Source organism: Bos indicus x Bos taurus, chromosome 20 (genome assembly GCF_003369695.1).
Source record: "Bos indicus x Bos taurus breed Angus x Brahman F1 hybrid chromosome 20, Bos_hybrid_MaternalHap_v2.0, whole genome shotgun sequence".
NCBI lineage: Eukaryota > Metazoa > Chordata > Mammalia > Artiodactyla > Bovidae > Bos > Bos indicus x Bos taurus.
Window position 1 is genome coordinate 63,792,753 of NC_040095.1, and position 23,035 is coordinate 63,815,787.

Sequence of the window (23,035 nt, forward strand, 5' to 3'; positions counted from 1 at the left end):
AGACTTGAAGCTGCTATAAACATGAGACATGATGTTGTTGTTTAGTTATTAAGTCATGTCCAACTCTGTGACTCAGTGGACTGTAGCCCACCAGGCTCTTCTGTCCGTGGGATTCTCCAGGCAAGAATACTGGAGTGGGTTGCCATTTCCTTCTCCAGGGGATCTTCCTGACCCAGGAAACAAACCTATGTTTCCATGTCTCCTGCATTGACAGGCAGATTCTTTACCACTGAGCCTCCTGGAAAGCCCAAAACATAAGACATGACTTTCCCTTCAAATATTGTTTTATTGTTGAAGTTTTAATGAATTGCAGAAGGCTGTCTGATTATATATAAGTATGAAAAATAAAACATATTTTTATTTATAGCAGTAGTAAATGTTATACTCAGCTGATCATATTTCTTTCCCTTTCCTATTTCTCCCTTCTTCCTTTCTGCTGTCCCTCTTTCAAAAAAAAAAAATTCATGAACTTTTGAAATTTCTGTGATAATCCTCCAAAAAGAAATTCATTATAGTCAATGACCTTTTCCTTAAATACTGGAAAAGCTTTTTCCTGAGGATTCATTTAGTTCTAATTGTCTCCCAAAGATCACTAGGGTCATTAACATAAAGGTTGTGAGCAGGGCTTCAGCTATTTGAATTATTTTATAATGTTTATCAAAGTGCATCAGTTTTTCAGAATACTACATGTTCTGTGTCATTTCTTGCTGCTTTTCTAGCCCAGGATCATATGTATAGGGGATTAAATTAAACATATGACAATATTTGATAATACCATACTATTACTAATATGAGTCATGTTGTAAACCATACAAGGTAAAAAGAAAATTGTCTAACATAGTTTATAATGTCTTTGCATTAGAATTTGAGTCATAATAGCTTAGGGAAATGTGGAAAAATAATTTTCAACCTAGTTTTGAAATTGCTTTCAGCAAATTATTTGGGTGACAAAATCTTCCTACTCTAGACATGGAGTCCATCTGCTAGTCTTCTCAAACTGCCTTAACAAAGATAATGGAGTACTGCAGATTGGGAGATATAACCACAGAAGTCTACCTCTCATGGCTCTGGAGGCTAGACGTTTGAGATTAAGGTGTTGGCAGGGTTTATTTCTTCAGAGGCCTCTCCCCTTGGCTTGTAGTCAAGTATCTTCCAGATGTATCCTCCCATGTGGATGCAGAAGTCTGCATCTTAATTCCTCTTCTTAAAGAACACCAGACACATGAGATTGGGCTTCCAGCTGTCTCTAGAGGTTAAGAATCTACTTGCCAGGGCAGGAGATGTAAGAAAAGCTGGTTCCATCTGGAGGAGGACATGGCCACCCACTCCAGTATTCTTGCCTGGAGAATCCCATGGACAGAAGAGCCTGGCAGGCTGCAGTCTATGGGGTCACAAAGAGTTGGACTCGACTGAATGACTTAGCATGCACACAGCATGCACGTTAGATTTAGGAATCACACATATGATTCATTTTACATTAATTATCTCTTTAAGAGCCCTTTCTTAGGACTTCAACTGGTGGTCTGGTGGTTAAGAATCTGCCTTGCAAGGCAGGGGTCACAGTTTGATCCCTGGTTGGGTAACTAAGATCCTACATTCTTGGAGTAGCTAAGCCCTCATACCACAACTAGAGAGTTTGTGTGTAGCAATGAAACATCCCACAGGACACAGCAAAGATCCTACATGAGGCAACTGAGACCCGATGCAGCGAAATAAATAGTTTAAAAAAAACAAAACAAAACCCTTTTCCCAAATATTCTGAGGTATTAGGAATTAAGACTTAAACATAAGAATATTCAAGGGATACAATCCAGCCCAAAATAACCCATATTTTATTGTATGGTATCAGTTCAGTCACTCAGTCATGTCCAAATCTTTGCGATCCCATGGACTGCAGCAAGCCAGGTTTCCTTGTCCATCACCAACTCCCGGAGCTTGCTAAAACTCATGTCCGTTGAGTCGGTGATGTCATCCAACCATCTCATCCTCTCTTGTCTCCTTCTCCTCCTGCCTTCAATCTTTCCCAGAATCAGAGTCTTTTCCAATGAGTCAGTTCTTCCCATCAGGTGGCCAAAGTGTTGGAGCTTCAGCTTCAGCATCAATCCTTCTAATGAATATTCAGAACTGATTTCCTTTAGGCTGGACTGGTTGGATCTCCTTGCAGTCCAAGGGACTCTCAAGAGCCTTCTCCAACACCACAGTTCAAAAGCATAAATTCTTAGGTGCTCAGCTTTCTTTATGGTCCAACTCTTACATCCATACATGACTACTGGAAAAACCGTAGCTTTGACTAGATGGACCTTTGTTGGCAAAGTAACGTCTCTGCTTTTTAATATGCTGCTTGGGTTGTGGCTCAGCTGGTAAAGAGTCCGCCTGCAATGTGGGAGACCTGGGTTCGATCCCTGGTTTGGGAAGATCCCCTGGAAAAGGGAAACACTTCTCATGCCAGTATTCTGGCCTGGAGAATTCCATGGACTGTATAGTCCATGGGGTTGCTAAGAATCAGACACAACTGAGTGACTTTCAGTCAATTACTTACTGGGTTTGTCATAGCTTTTCTTCCAAGGAGCAAGTGTCCTTTAATTGCATGGCTGCAGTGATTTTGGGGCCCAAGAGAATAAAGTCTGTCACTGTTTCTATTGTTAACTCTATTTGCCATAAAGTGATGGGACAGGATGCTGCAATCTTCGTTTTTTGAATGTTGAGTTTTAAGCCAGCTTTTTCACTCTCCTCTTTCACTTTCATCAAGAAGCTCTTTAGTTCCTCTTCACTTTCTGCCATTAGGGTGGTGTCATCTGCATATTATACGATATACTTCACAGCAAATGAGAGATTTCTGTATTTGACCATCCCTATCAAGGTGCAGAATAGGATATTGTTTAAACTATTGAATTGATGTTAATTAGGAAGCTGAACTTTGAAATTGAGAAAAGACCTGCTCTTTTCTTCCAGAGTAAAAAATATAGTTAATTTTCAACCACTTATAACTGAATTATGTGTATTAGAGTTTATATTACACAGAGCTTACATTACATAAAGAAATTAGTGGTTTAAAAATCATACCTTTATTATAAAATATTTTGTTTAAACCAACATTTTATATCCTTAAACCTTCTTTAAAAAAATAACTGAAATAGAATACCCTAGTCATTTTTCTTTTCTTTTCTTCCCCCTTTAGCCACACTATATGCAGGGTCTTAGTTCCCCGACCAAGAATTAAACCCGTACTCACTGCTGTGGAAGCACTGAGTCTTAACCTCTGAACCACCAGGGAAGTCCTTAGGCAATATTTCTGTCAGTTTATTCTCTTGTTTGCTTCCTGAGCTCATGGAAATGAGAGTCTCTAGCCTGGTAGAGAAGTTAGATCTATCCTGGGCTTGGCACCATTTACACACTGGTTGTTTGTGCAGGGAATTCTGTGATAAGCATGTCCACGAATCATAGCTTAATCCGTATCTTGAATAATAACTGCTGCTTAATACCCTTAGTATCAGACTACCTAATCTTTTGACATGGTGGCCTGGCGTGCTGTGGTTCACGGGGTGGCAAAGAGTTGGACACGACTGAGCGATTGAACTGAACTGAACTGAATCTTTTGAGAAACTTGTCAGCTATAGTATTCTGGATTCACCATTGTAAGGATTGCATATTATAGTTTCCATACTTTCAAAATGAAAAGACCATCAAAAATTTAGAAACAAGCACTTGATTGATACACAGAGGACCTACATTTAAATTCTAGAATCTGACCTTAGGGACTCAGTTTTTCTGGGTTTTGCTTTTCTTACCTACAAAATGCAAAATATTGTTGTAGGTCCTTTCCAACTCGAATACCCTATGACTATCTGAAATTTTAGCTTAGAAAACATAGTGATGGTAGATGATTTGCCTTTAGGGTGGCCAGACCAATGGAATTTCTTGTATTCTCCCTCAAGGATTTACCTTGGTTTTACAAAACTGACTGAATAAGAAAACAAGGGATTCTATAGTTTTCTGTCCATCAAGTTTTACATCTGCTCTTCTTTCTTTGTTAGCATATATTTTTGTATAAATATATCAGTGGCTTTTTCTTATTCACACTAGCTTTAATATGTTGATTATTCAGGCTGTGGGTGATGAAAAGTCATGTCGCCCTCACCATTTCTATTTGGGAGGGCAGTAAGGGTCATTGGTTTTCTCAGAAAGATAATAAAAAAGATTCACTCCAGAAGTGTAGGGAAAAGCTTGCATATGTGTGCTAAATTACTTCAGTTGTGTCTGACTCTTTGCGACCCTGGGGACTGAAGCCCACCAGGCTCCTCTGTCCATGGGATTCTTCAGGCAAGAATAGGTTGCCATGCCCTCCTCCAGAGGGTCTTCCCAACCCAAGGATCCAACTCATGTCTCCTGAGGTTCCTGCATTGCGGGTGGATTCTTTACCACTGAGCCACTGAGGAAGGCCAGACATAAGACTAACCTCTAATTAAAGGAAAACTCTACAAAACATAAAAGCAAAAACAGAAAGAATCTTCTTTCAGTTCAGTTCAGTTCAGTCGCTCAGTCATGTCCAATTCTTTACAACCCCATGGACTGCAGCACGCCAGGCCTCCCTGTCCATCACCAACTCCCAGAGTTGACTCAAACTCATACCCATTTACTTTCACTTTTCACTTTCATGCACTGGAGAAGGAAATGGCAACCCACTCCAGTGTTCTTGCCTGGAGAATCCCAGGGACGGGAGCCTGGTGGGCTGCTGTCTATGGGGTCACACAGAGACGGACACGACTGACGTGACTTAGCAGCAGCAGCAGCATATCCATTGAGTCAGTGATGCCATCCAACCATCTCATCCTCTGTCGTCCCCTTCTCCTCCTGCCTTCAATCTTTCCCAGCATCAGAGTCTTTTCAAATGAGTCAGTTCTTCCCATCAGTTGGCCAAAGTATACATTGGGGTAAATCAAAATAAGTAATTAAATTCAACTCACCTGCTAATCTTTTTTTAAATGTGGCTACTTAAAAAAAATTAATTACATGGATTGTTCTATATTTCCATTGAATGATGCTGGTCTGGACTTACTCTGTGAGCTTCCACCTCCAGGCATCCATGCTCGATGGTTTGTTGGGGATTCTAGGCATCATTGCTTCCTTGGGTCCCACATGCCAGTCACTTTGTTCCCATGAAATGTTTTAGGAATGTGTCCTGGCAGCTTTCGTGACTACCACATTCTACTCTCACTGAAATCAATTTTTTATTTTTTTTTGCAGAAAAACACATGCATGTTTGTTTACTTGGTTTTGTTCTCGATTCTCATATTGTTCCTCTAAGGTTATTTGGCAGCTTATTAGCTGTAGGAGCTGCACAGATTTTCCTGTGGGTTGGAGGTTGTGGACCACACTTCAGTGTCTCATGGATCATTTCCTGTGGTTGGAATTGGGTGAGGGTTGGGGATATGTAAGGATTTCTCATGCCCTTTTCAAGTAGCACTCCAGTCTTCTGATAAGTACTATGTAAATATTTCTTCCCCAGCAGTCACTTTTAAAACGGATTTCTTGCTGTGTCACGTGTCAATGTTCTAACTTAGAAAACCATCTCATTTATGATTTTTGCTTTTTCCTTTGGTCATTTTCCTAATGGCTCAGAATGGCTCAACTTCAATTGAGGTTGAAACGATTATCTCTCTTATTGCGATAATCCAATTTTGCCTGTGTTTTCCACTTGCTATCAGCTGCGCCTCTGGTCTTCCATGACTTTGTTAGTCACCAGTAAAAATCAATATTAGGAATTATTGGGACCTGCAGTCTGATGCTGTGTGCCCAGGAGAGTTCTCATATCACTGGTGAGCACTTCCCTGAAGCCCTTCATTTGTTCAAGGTCGGTCTGGTGAGGATACCTTCCTTGCTCGGTTCTTGTTTGTGGGGCAGAGGGCTGGGGGCAGGGGTCCTTTGCTCTTATTCCCAGAAATACTGCCCTTTAAGTGTGCATACAACTTCTGTTCATCCACAGACAGGTGTTTGATCTGGCTCAGTGTGCCTCCCTCTTTAATAGATGGTGTAAGGGCATACAGCTGTCACTCACTCTGTTTGCCTGTCTATGCCTGAGTTGTGGTACCCAGGGAAGGGATGTCATCCTGATGGCGAGGAGAGTCTGGTGCTTTCTGAAGCTGATGCCCCTGCATGTCGTCCATGTGGGCGGCTTCCAATGGATCAGGAGATTGCCTGCCTTCTTGCTGCCTCCCAACTGGTTATGTTTCATGACTTGTGGAAGACTTCATGGAATAAAAACAGTATTGCAAACAATCTCGACAAAACTGCCCTTTCCTAGGTGTCACTCACACTAGCTTTTTATTTAATGCTGCTTTGGGGCCCTTTGTTGCATTTATCTCATTCATTAGCATTGACTTGAACTTTCATTTTATGTCTGACTTCTTTATAGGACGTTGAAAGACCAGTTCATAGGAAATATATATCAGATCTTCTATTCTTGGAAACTCAGTTTTCTCATCCCTCAAGTGAGAATACTCATTCACATATTTTTTACATTCTCATCAGCTTGCTGTGATAATCAAATGAGATGTGGATATAATGAGGTTTTATTTATATAATAAAATACAGGATGCCTACTTTAATTTGAACTTCAGATAAACCATGAAGAGCATTGAATTGGACATACTAATACTAAAAAATGTTAATGGTTTAGCTAAAATTCAAATTTAAGTGGGCATCCTTTCTTTAGTCTGCCCACTACCTAGAACATAAGCATGCTTCCTGTTCTGCTGAAATTAGCAAATATAAGTTCTGCAGTACATTATGTACATTTTCATGTAATTACAGCTATTCATGTCTTTCAAATAACAACCATACTATTAACTTCCATCAGTCTTAAAAATCTTGCAGCAGCTCTATCTCCTTCATAATGAATAGCTGTAGTTTTTCAATTTGAGCGTGAAACTGTAAATATATGACTCTGAAATTTGTTTCCATAACATAATTAGTAGTTCATATTTTCACAAAAAGGTGAATTATTATGAGAATTTGGGCCAAAACAGTGTCACCCTATTGTCCTGCTCTCGGCACCGATTCTTCACTTTCTCTGAACCACTTTCTCCTCATTGTCTCTCTGGGGAAGTGATCTGTGATTGACAGGAAGTGCCAATTTTCTCTTTTCTTTCTGATCTCAAAACGGTAAAGACTGATGGAGATGCTTTTCTGTATTTCTAGCTTTTTTTTTTTACCTTCAGCTGACTTTGATTAGAGTATTGAGTTTCAGGAGTATGAAAGGTGTGTATGGTTATATTTTTCTGCGGCAAATTTTTAGAGCTGGTATTTTCTCAGCTGAAACCAATTAAAATGATTTTCTTCACTCCTGTTTAGTTTATGATGCTTTCAGAGGAAATATTTTGGAAATGGTGGAGGATTATTTCTTGTTTCACCTTCACACCGACTGATATCATATTTCTTACTAAAAGTTGTGATTCGACAGCATTAATCAGGAGTCTTTTTGGCAAATGTGCAAGTGACATGACATCCCTGTAACGTTTGCCTTCTGTCCCTGCCTTTCTGTCTCTCTACTTTCCTTCCTTGCCTAACTCACTTGTTCAGTCTCTCATCCAGCGCATGTTCAGTAATCTGCACAGGCCACAGTAATGGCCACTCTGCAGACATCAGAGAACAACACTGACAGCGTCTGCCCTCTTGGAGCCTCATCGTGTCAAGCGTAGACGCCATGAAACAAGTAAATCAGTCATTAAACCCTGGAAATATTATAACACAAAATAACAAAAAACACAAGCACCCTGAGGGTCCTCCACAGTCACCCTAGTGCCAAAAGAGCAGGGAGCTCCATGAGGCGGCTCACGTGACGGATGCTCAGGGTGAAGATGACCCGGCAGAGGTATAGAGGGTGATGAGGATTAAAAAATACTCACTATGTAAAAACTGAGAGGCATGTCTTACTCAGTGGGAGTTTTTAGGACTTCAAGCCAGGAAGCCAGCATCTCAAATAACCCGAGAGAACTGCTTAGAGGAGGGGAGAGGAGGGGCCATGTTATATAGAAGTCTTGCAAACAAAGGGCAGATAGTCTGAATGTCAAATGTATTTTTTTTTTTTTTTGTAAATTAAAGAAAACGAGGTATCCCAAGTTTAAGGAATTTAGCACTTTTCTATGTATGGGAAGACGAAGAGTCTGGGCTCACTGAAATCATCTCTTTGATATGCACCTCAGCATTTTCACTTCCTCAGCTTCCTTTCCTCTCAGCTCACCCTGGGGAGTGGCTACAGGCTAGATGGCAGGTTTTCTTCTTCCGGAGTTCCCTCAGGGCTGCAATCACTGATGATGGTGGTGTCCTTGTTTACTGATATGGCAGGAAATATTCTCAGTAGGCAAGCACCTAAATCGACACTATGGTGCCATTCTCTAAAGTGCTGAGTCCTATAGTTTTGTTAGATCCCTGGATCGAACAAATCCCTGAATTTGTTAGTCAGCTGGAAAGTAGATACAAGGTGTGCAGAAATATACACCAAGAAATTTTGGTCAATGATGGTTAGTTCATTTAAATCAAATTTTTAAAGATCTTTTAAAATTTGTTTTTCCTGCACAGTTGCTTAAGAATCCAAAGTGTGTATGAGCATATGGATGTTTGCATGATTATTGATTTGGTTTCACAGAGTAATCTGTCAGCAAAATAAATAGTAATCAACCAGTCATCTTTGTTCACCTGTTGAATAGGATTTAGTTCTCTCACCCTTGGCTCCTGTGAAAATAGTGTGTTGTTGTTGTTCAGTTGCTAAGTCATGTCCGGCTTTTTGAGACCCCATGGATCTGCAGCACACCAGGCTTCCCTGTCCTTTGCTGTCTCCCAGAGTTTGCTCATGGATAAGGCAATGGCAACCCACTCCAGTACTCTTGCCTGGAAAATCCCACAGACGGAGGAGCCTGGTAGGCTGCAGTCCATGGAGTCGCTAAGAGTCAGACACAACTGAGCGACTTCACTTTCACTTTTCACTTTCATGCATTGGAGGAGGAAATGGCAACCCACTCCAGTGTTCTTGCCTGGAGAATCCCAGGGAAGGTGGGGCCTGGTGGGCTGCCATCTCTGGGGTCGCACAGAGTCGGACACAAACAAGTCGGACTGAAGCAACTTAGCAGCAGCAGCAGCAGAGTTTGCTCAAACTTATGTCCATTGAGTCAGTGATGTCTTTCAACTCTCTCATCCTCTCTCGGCCCCTTCTCCTCCTGTCTTTAGTCTTTCTCAGCATCAGGGTCTTTTCCAGTGAGTTGGCTCCTCGCATCAAGTGGACAAAGTAGAGTTTCATCCTCAGCTCTTCCAACGAATACGCATGGTTGCTTTCCTCTAGGATTGACTGCCTTTATCTCCTTGCTATCCAAGGGACTCTGAAGAGTCTTCTCCAGCACCACAGTTTGAAAGCATCAATTTTTCAGTGCTGGTAATAGTCAAAACATGACAGTTATTCAGCTGGACTCCCACCTATTCTGCTGCTCCCCAACTATACTCCTGCATTGCTCTAAAATGTTCAATTTTATCTCAAGAGTCTTTTTTAAAATGTTTATTGGAGTATAGTTGATTTGCAGTGTTGTGTTAGCTTCAGGTATACAGCAAACTGAATCAGTTGTACATATACATGTATCCACTCTTAGATTCTTTCCCCCTGTGGACCATTACAGAGTATTGAGTAGAGTTCCCTGTGCTATATAGCAGGTTCTTACTAGTTATCTATTTTATCCATCAGACAAGATCAGTCCCTCAGTCGTGTCTGACTCTTTGCGGCCCCATGAATCGCAGCACCCCAGGCCTCCCTGTCCATCACCAACTCCCGGAGTTCACTCAGACTCATGTCCATTGAGTCAGTGATGTCATCCAGCCATCTCATTCTCTGTTGTCCCCTTCTCCTCTTGCCCCCAATCCCTCCCAGCATCAGAGTCTTTTGCAATGAGTCAACTCTTTGCATGAGGTGGCCAAAGTACTGGAGTTTCAGCTTTAGCATCATTCCTTCCAAAGAAATCCCAGGGCCGATCTCCTTCAGAATGGACTGGTTGGATCTCCTTGCAGTCCAAGGGACTCTCAAGAGTCTTCTCCAACACCACAGTTCAAAAGCATCAATTCTTCAGCGATCAGCCTTCTTCACAGGCCAACTCTCACATCCATACATGACCACAGGAAAAACCATAGCCTTGACTAGACGAAACTTTGTTGGCAAAGTAATGTCTCTGCTTTTCAATATGCTATCTAGGTTGGTCATAACTTTCCTTCCAAGGAGTAAGCGTCTTTTAATTTCGTGGCTGCAGTCACCATCTGCAGTGATTTTGGAGCCTCCAAAAATAAAGTCTGACACTGTTTCCACTGTTTCCGCATCTATTTCCCATGAAGTGATAGGACCAGATGCCATGATCTGTGTTTTGTGAATGTTGAGCTTTAAGCCAACTTTTTCACTCTCCACTTTCACCTTCATCAAGAGGCTTTTGAGTTCCTCTTCACTTTCTGCCATAAGGATGGTGTCATCTGCATAGCTGAGGTTATTGATATTTTCCTGGCAATCTTATTCCAGTTTGTGTTTCTTCCAGTCCAGCGTTTCTCATGATGTACTCTGCATAGAAGTTAAATAAACAGGGTGACAATATACAGCCTTGATGTACTCCTTTTCCTATTTGGAACCAGTCTGTTGTTCCATGTCCAGTTTTAACTGTTGCTTCCTGGCCTGCATACAAATTTCTCAAGAGGCAGATCAAGTGGTCTGGTATTCCCATCTCTTTCAGAATTTTCCACAGTTTATTGTGATCCACACAGTCAAAGGCTTTGGCGTAGTCAATAAAGCAAAAATAGATGTTTTTCTGGAGCTCCCTTGCTTTTTCTATGATCCAGCGGATGTTGGCAATTTGATCTCTGGTTCCTCTGCCTTTTCTAAAACCAGCTTGAACATCAGGAAGTTCACGGTTCACATATTGCTGAAGCCTGGCTTGGAGAATTTTGAGCATTACTTTACTTGCATGTGAGTTGAGTGCAATTGTGCGGTAGTTTGAGCATTCTTTGGCATTGCCTTTCTTTGGGATTGGAATGAAAACTGACCTTTTCCAGTCCTGTGGCCACTGCTGAGTTTTCCAAATTTGCTGGCATATTGAATGCAGCACTTTCACAGCATCATCTTTCAGGATTTGGGATAGCTCAACTGGAATTCCATCACCTCCACTAGCTTTGTTTGTAGTGATGCTTTCTAAGGCCCACTTGACTTCACATTCCAGGATGTCTGGCTCTAGGTCAGTGATCACACCATCCTGATTATCTGGGTCATGAAGATCTTTTTTGTACAGTTCTTCTGTGTATTCTTACCATCTCTTCTTAATATCTTCTGCTTCTGTTAGGTCCATACCATTTCTGTCCTTTATCGAGCCCATCTTTGCATGAAATGTTCCTTTGGTATCTCTAATTTTCATGAAGAGATCTCTAGTCTTTCCCATTCTGTTGTTTTCCTCTATTTCTTTGCATTGATCACTGAAGAAGGCTTTCTTATCTCTTCTTGCTATTCTTTGGAACTCTGCATTCAGATGCTTATATCTTTCCTTTTCTCCTTTGCTTTTTGCTTCTCTTCTTTTCACAGCTATTTGTAAGGCCTCCCCAGACAGCCATTTTGCTTTTTTGCATTTCTTTTCCATGGGGATGGTCTTGATCCCTGTCTCCTGTACAATGTCACGAACCTCATTCCATAGTTCATCAGGCACTCTATCTATCAGATCTAGGCCCTTAAATCTATTTCTCACTTCCACTGTATAATCATAAGGGATTTGATTTAGGTCATACCTGAATGGTCTAGTGGTTTTCCCTACTTTCTTCAATTTAAGTCTGAATTTGGCAATAAGGAGTTCATGGTCTGAGCCGCAGTCAGCTCCTGGTCTTGTTTTTGCTGACTGTATAGAGGTTCTCCATCTTTGGCTGCAAAGAATATAATCAGTCTGATTTCGGTGTTGACCATCTAGTGATGTCCATGTGTAGAGTCTTCTCTTGTGTTGTTGGAAGAGGCTGTTTGTTATGACCAGTGCATTTTCTTGGCAAAACTCTATTAGTCTTTGCCCTGCTTCATTCCGTATTCCAAGGCCAAATTTGCCTGTTACTTCAGGTGTTTCTTGACTTCCTACTTTTGCATTCCAGTCCCCTATAATGAAAATAGTAGTGTATATATTCCCAGGTGGCACTAGAGATAAAGAACCCATCTGGCAATGCAGGAGATGTAAGAGATGCAGGTTTGATCCCTGGGTCGAGAAGATCCCCAGAAGAAGGACATGGCAACTGACTCTATTATTCTTGCCTGGAGAATTGCATGAACAGAGGAGCCTAGTGGGCTACAGTCCATAGAGCCCCAAAGAATTGGACCCAACTAAAGCACCCTAGCACGCACACATGCACACACACACATGGGCACTCTATATTCCCAAGAGTCTTACTTAAGCCTCATCAGAGCCTTGCTGTTCACTGGATAGTGGCAGGCCTGGCTCTTATCTTTAGTGTCAAACCTTGTTTGGTTGTCAGGGTTTCCTGAAGGGCAGCAGGGGCTCCCTGCCTGTCGCTGGTCCACAGGAAGCCTGGCAATTCCATCTGCCGGTGGATGCTGAAGTCAACTTCCGTGAAGCTCCCACTTTGTTTGCACCACTGCCCTGATGCTCTGCTCAACTTTGTTCCGTTGCGTCATACAGGCAGGAAGACCTGAACCTCACTGGGTTGAACTTCCCACCAGCTGGGAACTGAGGTCTCCAAGTCAAAATTAGATTGACTTATATAATAAATACATACAGATTTTCTTCCACACTGAAGTCTGATTATTTATTAAAATGCTGCCTTGCTACATCATCTGCCCCCCGATCTCTCCATCCCCATACTTTGCTGTGTGTTCACAAACACACTCTTCCCTTAAACACAAGTGTGTGTGTGCATGTTAAGTCACTTCAGTCATGTCTGACTCTTTGCAATGCTATGCACTGTAGCCCGCCAGGCTCCTCTGTCCATGGGATTCTCCTTATTTTTAATCTTCCCAGCATCCATAGCAATTCTATTTGTGCTTGAGCTTTCTCAAAATTTACATGTTTAACCAACTAACCTAAAATAAAATTGAGCAATGATTTAATGATACTGAATATATTATTATATGCAAAATTAAATAGACTATTACATACATAATACTTATAACAGTTCATAATCAATGAATGATCACTGGAGATGTTTCAGATACATATTCCTTAATGAACTCAGGATAACATATATCCACTTCGTACATCCTCCATCTGTAAAGACTCTCCTAGGAATGGAAAACTGGAAAGGTAATTTCTGTCCAAATCTTCTGAGATTAGCAGATTGATCAGAGGCCTTGAAGCCAAAGGTTGTGGATTCCACTTCCTCTTTAAGAAGACTTCGTAGCCTTATCTGTGTTGATAGAGTGAGAACTGTGATGTTTTGAACCTAAGTTCCCTTGGGTTTTCTTCAGCCAGGGTGATCTGAGGAGCTTGCCAGCTGCTCTCAGAGGTGCTTCAGGAGGGTTGGATCCATGCCCTGGATTGGCAGACTGGCTAGAGGGGGTGGGGTTTCACGTCCATGCACCACAGACAACATCCTATGTTTCAAGTCTGTGTCCCGACCTGGGGGTTTGACGGTGCCGTGCCCCTTACTGGCTGGGAGGACCCTCCTCCGTGTCCCTCGAAGCCACTCCGGAGGGATCTGTGTGGTTCACGTGACCCCGGCCCTCTTGTCCTGGGGCAGCACTTAAGACCAAAATGCGTGTAAACACGTGATGAGCAGAAAATATGGAGGAGGGAGGGGGATGGGTTGAAATGGATGTTCAGTAGGATGGGAAAGAAGAATCCATGGAGCTGAGACCCAGGAGAGCATCCCAGAGAACAAGTCTGAGAGAGGGAGTGTGTGTGTGTCTAGATGCAGACACAGAGACGGAGATACTTTCAGGACAGGAAGGAAGCAGAAGCCTCCTTGGCCGCCTGCATATCTGCAGCTGTCTGTCAGGTGGGGTCCACTGTGTTGGGCAGCAGAGTCAGGTCCTCTGTCTGATACCGAGAATCCAGCCCCTCTCACCTGGTGTTCTCCATGGGATGGTGCAAAGCCGGCTGCTTTGGACCACGGTAAGCTCTGATGTGGGCTTCCCTGGTGGCTCAGACGGTAAAGCATCTGTCTGCACTGCAGGAGACCAGGGTTCGATCCCTGCGTTGGGAATATCCCCTGGAGAAGGGACTGACAACCCACTCCAGTACTCGTGCCTGGAAAATCCCATGGATGGAGGATCCTGGTGGGATACACTCCACAGGGTCGCAAAGAGTTGGACATGACTAAGTGACTTCACTTTCTTTTTTTCTTTCAAGCTCTGCCATGCTCTGGGTCTCTGGACCTGTGTGGGAACCAGGCAGCTGGTAGCCAAGTGGTCCTAATCCCGGTTTTATTTCGCTTGTGCTGAGAGCTGTCAAAATACTGGTGCCTGGCCCCACGTCCAGTGTGGCTCACTGAACACCTCCAGGGTGGGTCTCCTGGCATTTGTCCAAGCTCCTCAGATGGCCCTATGTGCAGCCCACCTGGAGAAGCCTGGTGGCTTAGCTGGTGAGTGATGGTGAGACTGCTGACCTCACTTTTCTGCTTTCCCTGTTGCCTCCGCAGATTATGGCACCATTAAGAAGGTGCGGGCGCCCCTGACCCAGACCTCCGGCGGCTGTGTGCTGGAAGAGATGGAGCTCTTCCCTGAGAGGCGACCCGAGCCCGTCAGGAGCCTGCGGATCCTGCACAGCCAGAGCGTCCTGTTCGCGGGCCTGCGAGAGCACGTGGCCAAGATCCCGCTGAAGAGGTGCCAGTTCTACCGCTCACGCAGGTAGGGCAGCCCCGGGGAGGGGGGTCCATCCCACATGCTGGCACCCCTTGTAGACACCCCGCCCAGGGAGAGGGTTCAGGAGCCCCGAGGACAGGTGGGGACCAGAGCATCCTTGTGTGTCCTGCATCCCAGGATGCAGATTTCTGATACACGCCAGCTTGCTATGCCAACCATAATACATCAGCATCCCTGGAAGAAGAACCCCTGTATGACATCTGTAAGCAGATGTTAGGATTGAAGTGAATTGTTCAGTGAGTTTGGAGAAGGAAATGGCAACCCACTCCAGTATTCTTGCGTGGAGAATCCTGTGGAGAGAGGAGCCTGGCGGGCTGCAGTCCAAAGGGTCACAGAGTCAGACATGACTGAAATGACTGAGCACGCCCGCAGCACGGAATGATAATGCTGATATTTGGTCTTCCTGAATTAATCTGGCACAAGTTTTATATATATATATATATATATATATTGACCTGGTCACTAAAGTATTTTAAACCTCTCTTTCTTGTCTATGTGTGTTGTGTGTTCAGTTGCTTAGTTGTCTCTGACTCTTTGCAACCCCATGGACTGTAGCCCACCAGTCTCCTCTGTCCCTTGGGAATACTGGAGTGGGTTGCCATTCTCTCCTATAGGGGATCTTCCCAACCCAGGGATCAAAACCCACATCTCCCATGGCTCCTACATTGGCAGGTGGATTCTTTACCACTGAGCCACCTAGCAAGCCCGCCTTTCTTATCTAACACATACTAATTGCTGTAGAATCTAACTGAATAATATATATTGTGCAAGATTTAAAGCACTCTGCAAAGTCAGTATTCTTACATAGAAAAAGATTCTTATATTTAATGACAATCATGACAGTATTGCTTTATAGATGGTTTTAGACAGCACAGTATATAATAAAATTCCTCTTTTGGTATCAGAGTGTTGAGAAACAAATAACATTAGGGCCCTCCCAACTAATAACAATGCTCTTGTGATTGCTGAAAACAAATAGTGATATTGATTAACGACTATCTTTTATGTAACAGCTTTTCCCTAAATGTAACCAATGGCTGCTTGTAGTTTGTTCTGCTTTGTGTTTCCCGCAGTGCTGGCCCAGGGCAGAAATTGTTCTGGCCCAGTTCTTGATGGCTCAGTGGTTGACCGGGAAGGCTGGGGTCTTGCCTGTGGGAGTGTCACAAGTTCAGTGAACCTGAAAGGTCACCAGTCTTCCAGCTCCAGGCCAGGAAGCTCTGGGGATGTGACAGAGGACATCACACAAGAAGTCAGACCCGAGCCAAACACAGGTGTTCCTGCTGCCAGAATGGATGTTAGCACCTTGCAAAAAGTTTTAGCTGCTCAGTTGTGTCCGACTGTTTGTGACTAATGGACTATAGCCCTCCAGGCTCCTCTGTCCATAGAATTCTTAGGCAAGAATAACGGAGTGAGTTGCCATTTCCTTCTGCAGGGGATTTTCCCAACCCAGGGGTCTAACCCAGGTCTCCTGCGTTGCAGGCAGAGCAGGAGGCAATTCCCCTTTTCTCTGGCGCTCTGTTAGCTCAGCAACGTGTAGATGCCGCTTAGGCAACTAGATCCTGAATCAGGTCAAGCAAGGCAGGCATCGTCTGCACGCCTCTCATCTCCTAGGCAACTGCACTTGCAGCTCAGTTATGAATCCACAGGCACCAGCAGCCTCCAGGCACAGCTGCCCAGGAGGAGTTGACAGTCTCCCCTGTTCCTTTCAGGAGAATAAGCCTCTTGTCTGTCTGTATCAGGCTTCTGGGAGGACAGAATTTTACAGTTCTATCCAGAGCTGAATCTGCCTGCTGTTTTCTTGTCCACTTGCTCAGGGAAAAGCAGTGAGAGATGATATTTATTGTAAACTGATAGACTGTGATCCTCTGTGTACTCACAACAGACTGGGTTAGTTTGTATTTGACCCTTAAATGCTCCATTTGAGGAAAGAAAATCTAAAGATTTCAACCCAAGAGTTTCTCTGAATTTCTTCCAAAGTTTTTTGTCATCTTCCTCTCATAGAAAGACAAGAAATCCTCTCTTAACATTCCCGGGAGAAAAAAAAGAATCAATTTTTAAGGAACTGATAGCTACACGACCAGACTTTTATAAATTATGGAGAAAGATAGTGTGTTTTTTCTAGACAAAAGCAATTTTAATTTTCAAGAAATATGCCTAAAGAAACACTCTGTAGGGGAATAGGATACTAATTGTTAAATATACTATTTTTTTAAAAAATAAATTTATTTATTTTTAACTGAAGGAGAATTGCTTTGCAGTATTGTGTTGGTTATGGCCAAACATCAACATGAATCAGCCATAGTTATACCTATGTCCCCTCACTCTTATTTTTTTCTTTTTTTTAATTTTTATTTTACATTGGACGATAATTTGTTGACAATGTTGTGTTAGTTTTAGGTGTACAACAAAGCAATTCAGCTATACATATATTTATTTTTTTCAAGTATTTTCCTATTTAGGTTATTACAGAATATTGAGCAGAGTTCCCTGTGCTATACAGTTTATCCTGTTGGTTATCTATTTTAAAGATAGTAGTGTGTATATTGGAGAAGGCAATGGCACCCCACTCCAGTACTCTTGCCTGGAAAATCCCACGGACGGAGAAGCCTGGTGGGCTGCAGTCCATGGGGTCATTAAGAGTCGGACACAACTGAGCGACTTCACTTTCACTTTTCACTTTCATGCATTGGAGAAGGAAATGGCAACCCACTCCAGTGTTCTTGCCTGGAGAATCCCAGGGACGGGGGAGCCTGGTGGGCTGCTGTCTATGGGGTCGCACAGAGTCGGACACGACTGAAGCGACTTAGCAGCAGCAGCAGCAGTGTGTATATGTCAGTCCCAAACTCCCAACTTATCCCCTCAACCACCTTTCCCCTTTGGTAACCACAAGTTTGTTTTCTAAGTCTGTGAATCTGTTTCTGTTTTGTAAATAAGTTCACTTGTATAATTTTTGTTGAATTCCACATATAAGCAACACTATGACATTTGTCTTTCTCTGCCTGACATTTCACTTAGTATGGTAATCTCTCCATCCATCTTGTTGTAAATGGCATTTCATTTGTGTTAATGTGAAAGTGAAAGTAAAAGTCGTGCAGTCGTGTCCAGCTGTTTTCGATCCCATGGACAGTAGCCAGCCAGGCTCCTCTGTCCATGGAATTCTCCAGCAGAAATATTGGAGTGGGTAGCCATTTCCTTCTCCAGGGGATCTTCCCAGGAGATCGAACCCAGGTCGCCCACATTGCAGGCAGATTCTTTACCATCTGAGCCACCATTTCATTTGTTTTAGTGGTTGAGTGATATCCCATTTTATATATGTCCCACGTGTTCTTTATCTATTTTTCTGTCAATGAACATTTAGATTACGTCTCTGACATTGCTATTGTAAACAGCGCTGCAGTGAGTATGTGCGTGCATATTTTCGAGCATGATTTTCTCTGAAAATATGCCCGGGAGTGGAATTGCTGGACCATACAGAGCTCCATTTTTAGTTTTAAGGAAGCTCCACACTGCTTTCCACAGTGGCAGCACCAATTTACATTCCCACGAGCAGTTTAGGAGAATTCCCTTTTCTTCATACCTTTTCCAACATTTATTGTTTATAGACTTTTTGATGATGGTATTTCTGACTCGTGTGAGGTGTTATTTTAGTTTTGATTTTTATTTCTCTCATAGTTAGCAGTGTTGAACATTTTTCATGTGCCTTTTGGCCATCTGTGTGTCTTCTTTGGGTAAATATATATTTATGTCTTCTGCCCATTTTTTAACTGGGTTGTTCGTGTTTTCTTTATGTTGAGTTTCATGAGCTATTTGTAAATTTTGGAGATTAATCCTCTGTGGGTTACTTTGTTTGCAAACATTCTCTCCCATTCTGAGGGTTGTCTTTTCATTTTGTTTATGGTTTCCTTGGCTGTGCAAAAGCTTTTGAATTTCATTAGGTCCCATTTGTTTTAATTTTCCTTTTTATTTCCATTTTTGTAGGAGATGGATCAAAAAAGATATTGCTGCAATTTATGTCAGAGTGTTCTGCCTGTGTTTTCCCTCTAAGAATTTTATAGGATAGTCTTCCATTTAGATCTTTAATCTATTTTAAGTTAATTTTTGGATATGGTATTAGAACAGGTGTCCCCACCTTTTTTGGCACCAGACACCAGTTTGGTGGGAGACGACTTTTCCGCAGATGAGAATGCAGGTGGTGTCAGGGTAATTCAAGCCCACTACATTTATTGTGCGCTTATTTCTATGACTACACCTCAGATCATCAGGTATTAGATCCTGGAGGTTGAGTGCTCCTGTGTTAGACAATGTTCTAATTTCGTTCTTTTACATGTAGCTGTCTGGTTTTCCTAGCACCACTTATTGAAGAGACTGTCTTTTCTCCATTGTATTGTCTTGCCGCCTTTGTTATAGATTAATTGCCCACAGGTGTGTGGGCTCATTTCCAGGCTTTCTGACTTGTTCCATTGATCCATATGTACATTGTTTGTGCCAGTGCCATACTCTTTGGATGACCATAACTTTGTAGTATAGCCTGATGTCAGGGAGCCTGATTCCTGCAGCTCTGATTTTCTTCCTCAGTATTGCTTTGCTTATTTAGGGTTTTTTGTGTCTCTGTACAAATTTTTAAATATTTTGTTCTAGGTCTATAACAAATGCCATTGGTAATTTGATAGGGACTGCTTCCCAGGTGGTCCTAGTGGTGGAGAACCAGCCTGCCAGTGCAGGAGACACAGGAGACAGGGGTTCAGTCCCTGGGTGGAGAAGATCCCCCAGAGGAGGACATGGCAATCTGCTCCAGTATCCTTGCCGGGAGAATCCCATGGCCAGAGGAGCCTGGGCAGCTATAGCCCATAGGGACAAAGAGACGTACAAGACTGCAGTGACTTAGCACATGTTGAGTCTGTAGATTGCCTTGGGTAGTATAGTCATCTTGACAATATTGACTCTTCCAATCTAAGAGCATGGTATATCTTTCCATCTGTTTGTGTTATGTTTGATTTCTTTCATCTTGTCTTATGGCTTTGGAGTACGGGTTTTTGCCTCCTTTGGTAGGTTTATTCCTAGGCTAGGTCTTTTATCCTTTTTGCTGTGAAGGTAAATGAGATTGTTTCTTTAATTTCTCTTTCTGATCTTTTATTGCAGGATACAAACTTAATACACAGAAATCTATTGCATTTTTCTTTACACTAACAATATTAATTATGCTTTTTATAATAGAATAAGTAATTTTGTTATCAGAAAATCAATTTTATGAGTAAATTTTGAAGTGTTTAAGAAGAGAAATTGAGCTTAACTAAATTACTTATCTCCTTCAGAATTATACTCACATTGTTCATTTTGTTAATATCTGTTTCTCAGAGGCAAGGCAGTTTGATATCTGATGCAATGCTTAGAAATTATAATGCCTGATACAATTTTCCAAGATTCTTCTATGTCTGCCACTATGCTGGATCTTATCCCCACTTTCCTTAATCACAGCACCCTGACAGTAAAGTCAAACAACATCTCCAATTTTCAGATAAAGAAATGGTAGCTGGGATTTCTGGTGCCCTGCCCGAGGTCACATAGCTCTTGCATTCGAAACCCAGGTTCGGAGCTGAACTCTCTTGCCCCCAAGGCCCAGACTTTATTTTTGGTTCTCTCTGTTCCTCCTGGTACAAAGAATATGTCATGCTCAGTCATCCGATTTCAGCAGGGATGGACCATTTGATGGCATTTTCCATGGAGTTGCTGAGAGCTAGAATTAGTACCAGGACAGGCTGAACTCAGTCTATTGACAAGTACCCCCAGCTTCCTCCCATTAGTCCTTTCTTTATTATGACTGCCACCAGGCTGGGTTAAGGAGACCAAAAGGAGGTTTTATACTGCTGGGCTACTGTAAAATGAGTCTTTATCCTCCAGCTGTTCTAGAGGTGACCCTGGACCCAGGAGAGGCCAAAATAATGTGCACGCCTGTGCCATCCATGCTGTGCACACATTGTAACTTGGGGCCAACGGCATGATGTTTTTAACTTCCCATAACTGTTTTCCTCAGAACGTTATTTTGAAAGAACAATATCTTAAAAATATATTTTGGTCAAGTTTGACCTCAAAAAAATGAGCAGAAAGATCTTGTTTTAATTTTAGTCTTTTTTTTTTTTTTCTGCACAACCCATTTAAGAAATAGCATGGAAAAATGATGCAAATAATAAAGCAGCTGATCAGAATGGGTGATGACTTCTGAGGATGTAGAGTGGGAGAGAAAGGTTACTTTTCCTGTGTGCCCTTCATACTCCAAGACTTATTTACCACACACATGTGTTAGTTTCATGAAATGAATCATATTTGCTGAATTCTAAGGAACATGTGTGTTTAGGAAGAGCTGGATGTGGGTACAGCCTGTGAAGGGCTTCCCTGGTGGTGCTAGTGGTAAACAATCCGCCTGCCAGTGCAGGAAACTTAAGAGACGAGGGTTCAACCTGTGAGTCAGGAAGACCCCCTAGAAGAGGGTAAGGCAACCCTCTCCAGTGTTCTTGCCTGGAGAATCTCATGGACAGAGGAGCCTGGTGGGTTATGGCCCGCTGGGTCTCAAAGAGTCAGACAGGACTGAAGCAACTTAGCACATATGCACAGCCTGTGAAATGGAGTGTAGGTAAGCTGATGTCATCCTCACATGAGGCTGGTGCACAGTCAGGGGCTCCCAGCATGAAAGTGGTTCAAGGTCTTCATAGGGATGCACAGGATGAAGCAGCCAAGAATAGCCATTAACTTAATTCCTGCTGATACAAATACCAAGGTAAAGTCATAACCAGCCACTTGCAAAAGAAGAGACTGGCCAAGGATTGATAGTGTTCTCATCTCCCTGCTTTAGGAAGAAAGGAATGACCACAGGACTCAGACTATAACCATCACATCCAGGAATCAAGCTGTTATCCCCTGCCTCCCACCTCCAAGGAAATTGTGACCTTCCAGTTAATTCAGCTGAATGAAACTCCCCAGGTCTAAAGAAAAGAAACCCTGGGGAAGTGGAGTGGTAGGGCTTTTGACTTAGACTTTAAAGTCATTTTAAGGTTGTGCATTAATTAGATCAGTGGGTTGGCACATGTCCTCTGTAAAGAACTGGATAGAAGATGCTTCAGGCTTCCCAGGCTGTAGGGTCTCTGTTGCCACTTCTCTACTCCATCCTTGCAGCATGGAAGCAGCCTCAGATCATAATGAGTGGGTGTGGTTGTATGTCAGCAAGGCACACAGATTCATCAGGCAGAGAAACAATTTACTTTTAGAGTCAGATAGTTCAGTATTTACATAGACAATGAAAGTAAGAACAGAAAATGTATCAGCTACCCAAGTTCCTTGGGCTTCCCTGTTGTCTCAGCAGGTAAAAAAACCACCTGCCAATGCGGGAGACATAGGAGATGTGGGTTTGATCCCTGAGTCAGGAAGATTCTCTGAAATAAAGGAAATGGCAACCCACTCTAGTATTCTTGCCTGGGAAATCCCATGGACAGAGGAGCCTGGTTATCTAAAGCTCATGGAGTCACAGAGTCGGACACGACTTAATAACTGAGCTGCCAGGCAACAGCAATCCAGGGCCCTTATCCCACAGATGACACCAAAACAAAACAACCCAAGGTCCTTATCTCACAGCTGATAACCCACAGAAGAACTTGGGCCCCACATGGCTGAGGAACTGGGTACGTGCTACAGTTTTATGCCTCCAACTGTACTCTAGTAGGGGTGAGAGTAGAGGGCAGAAACCCTTATGCCTCATTAGAACTCGGGAGGCAATGAGAAACTATCTCATCAAACCCTGCCTGGAGCACAGCGAGGTGGAAGGAAAGCAGCTTTGTAGCAGGCGCTCATAATCCTCGCATGTGCATGATTGGAGCATCTCGGGGCACTCCACCTAAGCTTAGGTCAGCTGTGGTTAAGCTTTGCCTGACATGGAGATGTGACAGTCACCAGGATACTGGGGCCAAGAATCTGCCTCCCCTGTGTTTCAGTGAGACATCAGGGAGTAGGCTGGATTAGGACCACGGGCTGTCATTTGCTGATTCCTGACTTAGATTATTGTCATATATGCCTTTCGAATGAACCAACGTGCCTTGCATCATTATATACACTAACATTTAAAATTGGGTGTTAAATTACATCCATTAAGTATTAAATTACATAATTTAACTCTAAACCCAGTTAATA

At 42.8% G+C, this 23,035-nt stretch overlaps 1 protein-coding gene across 5 annotated transcripts in view; it reads left to right on the forward strand.

Moving 5' to 3' along the window:
- SEMA5A (semaphorin 5A) overlaps positions 1-23,035 on the forward strand; it is a 565,569-nt gene that overhangs the window by 430,927 nt on the left and 111,607 nt on the right. For all 5 annotated transcript variants that reach the window (XM_027520271.1, XM_027520273.1, XM_027520269.1 and 2 more), the window contains one exon: positions 14,638-14,845. In XM_027520271.1, the coding sequence (XP_027376072.1) occupies positions 14,638-14,845 (208 nt within the window). The remainder of the gene's footprint in view (positions 1-14,637; positions 14,846-23,035) is intronic.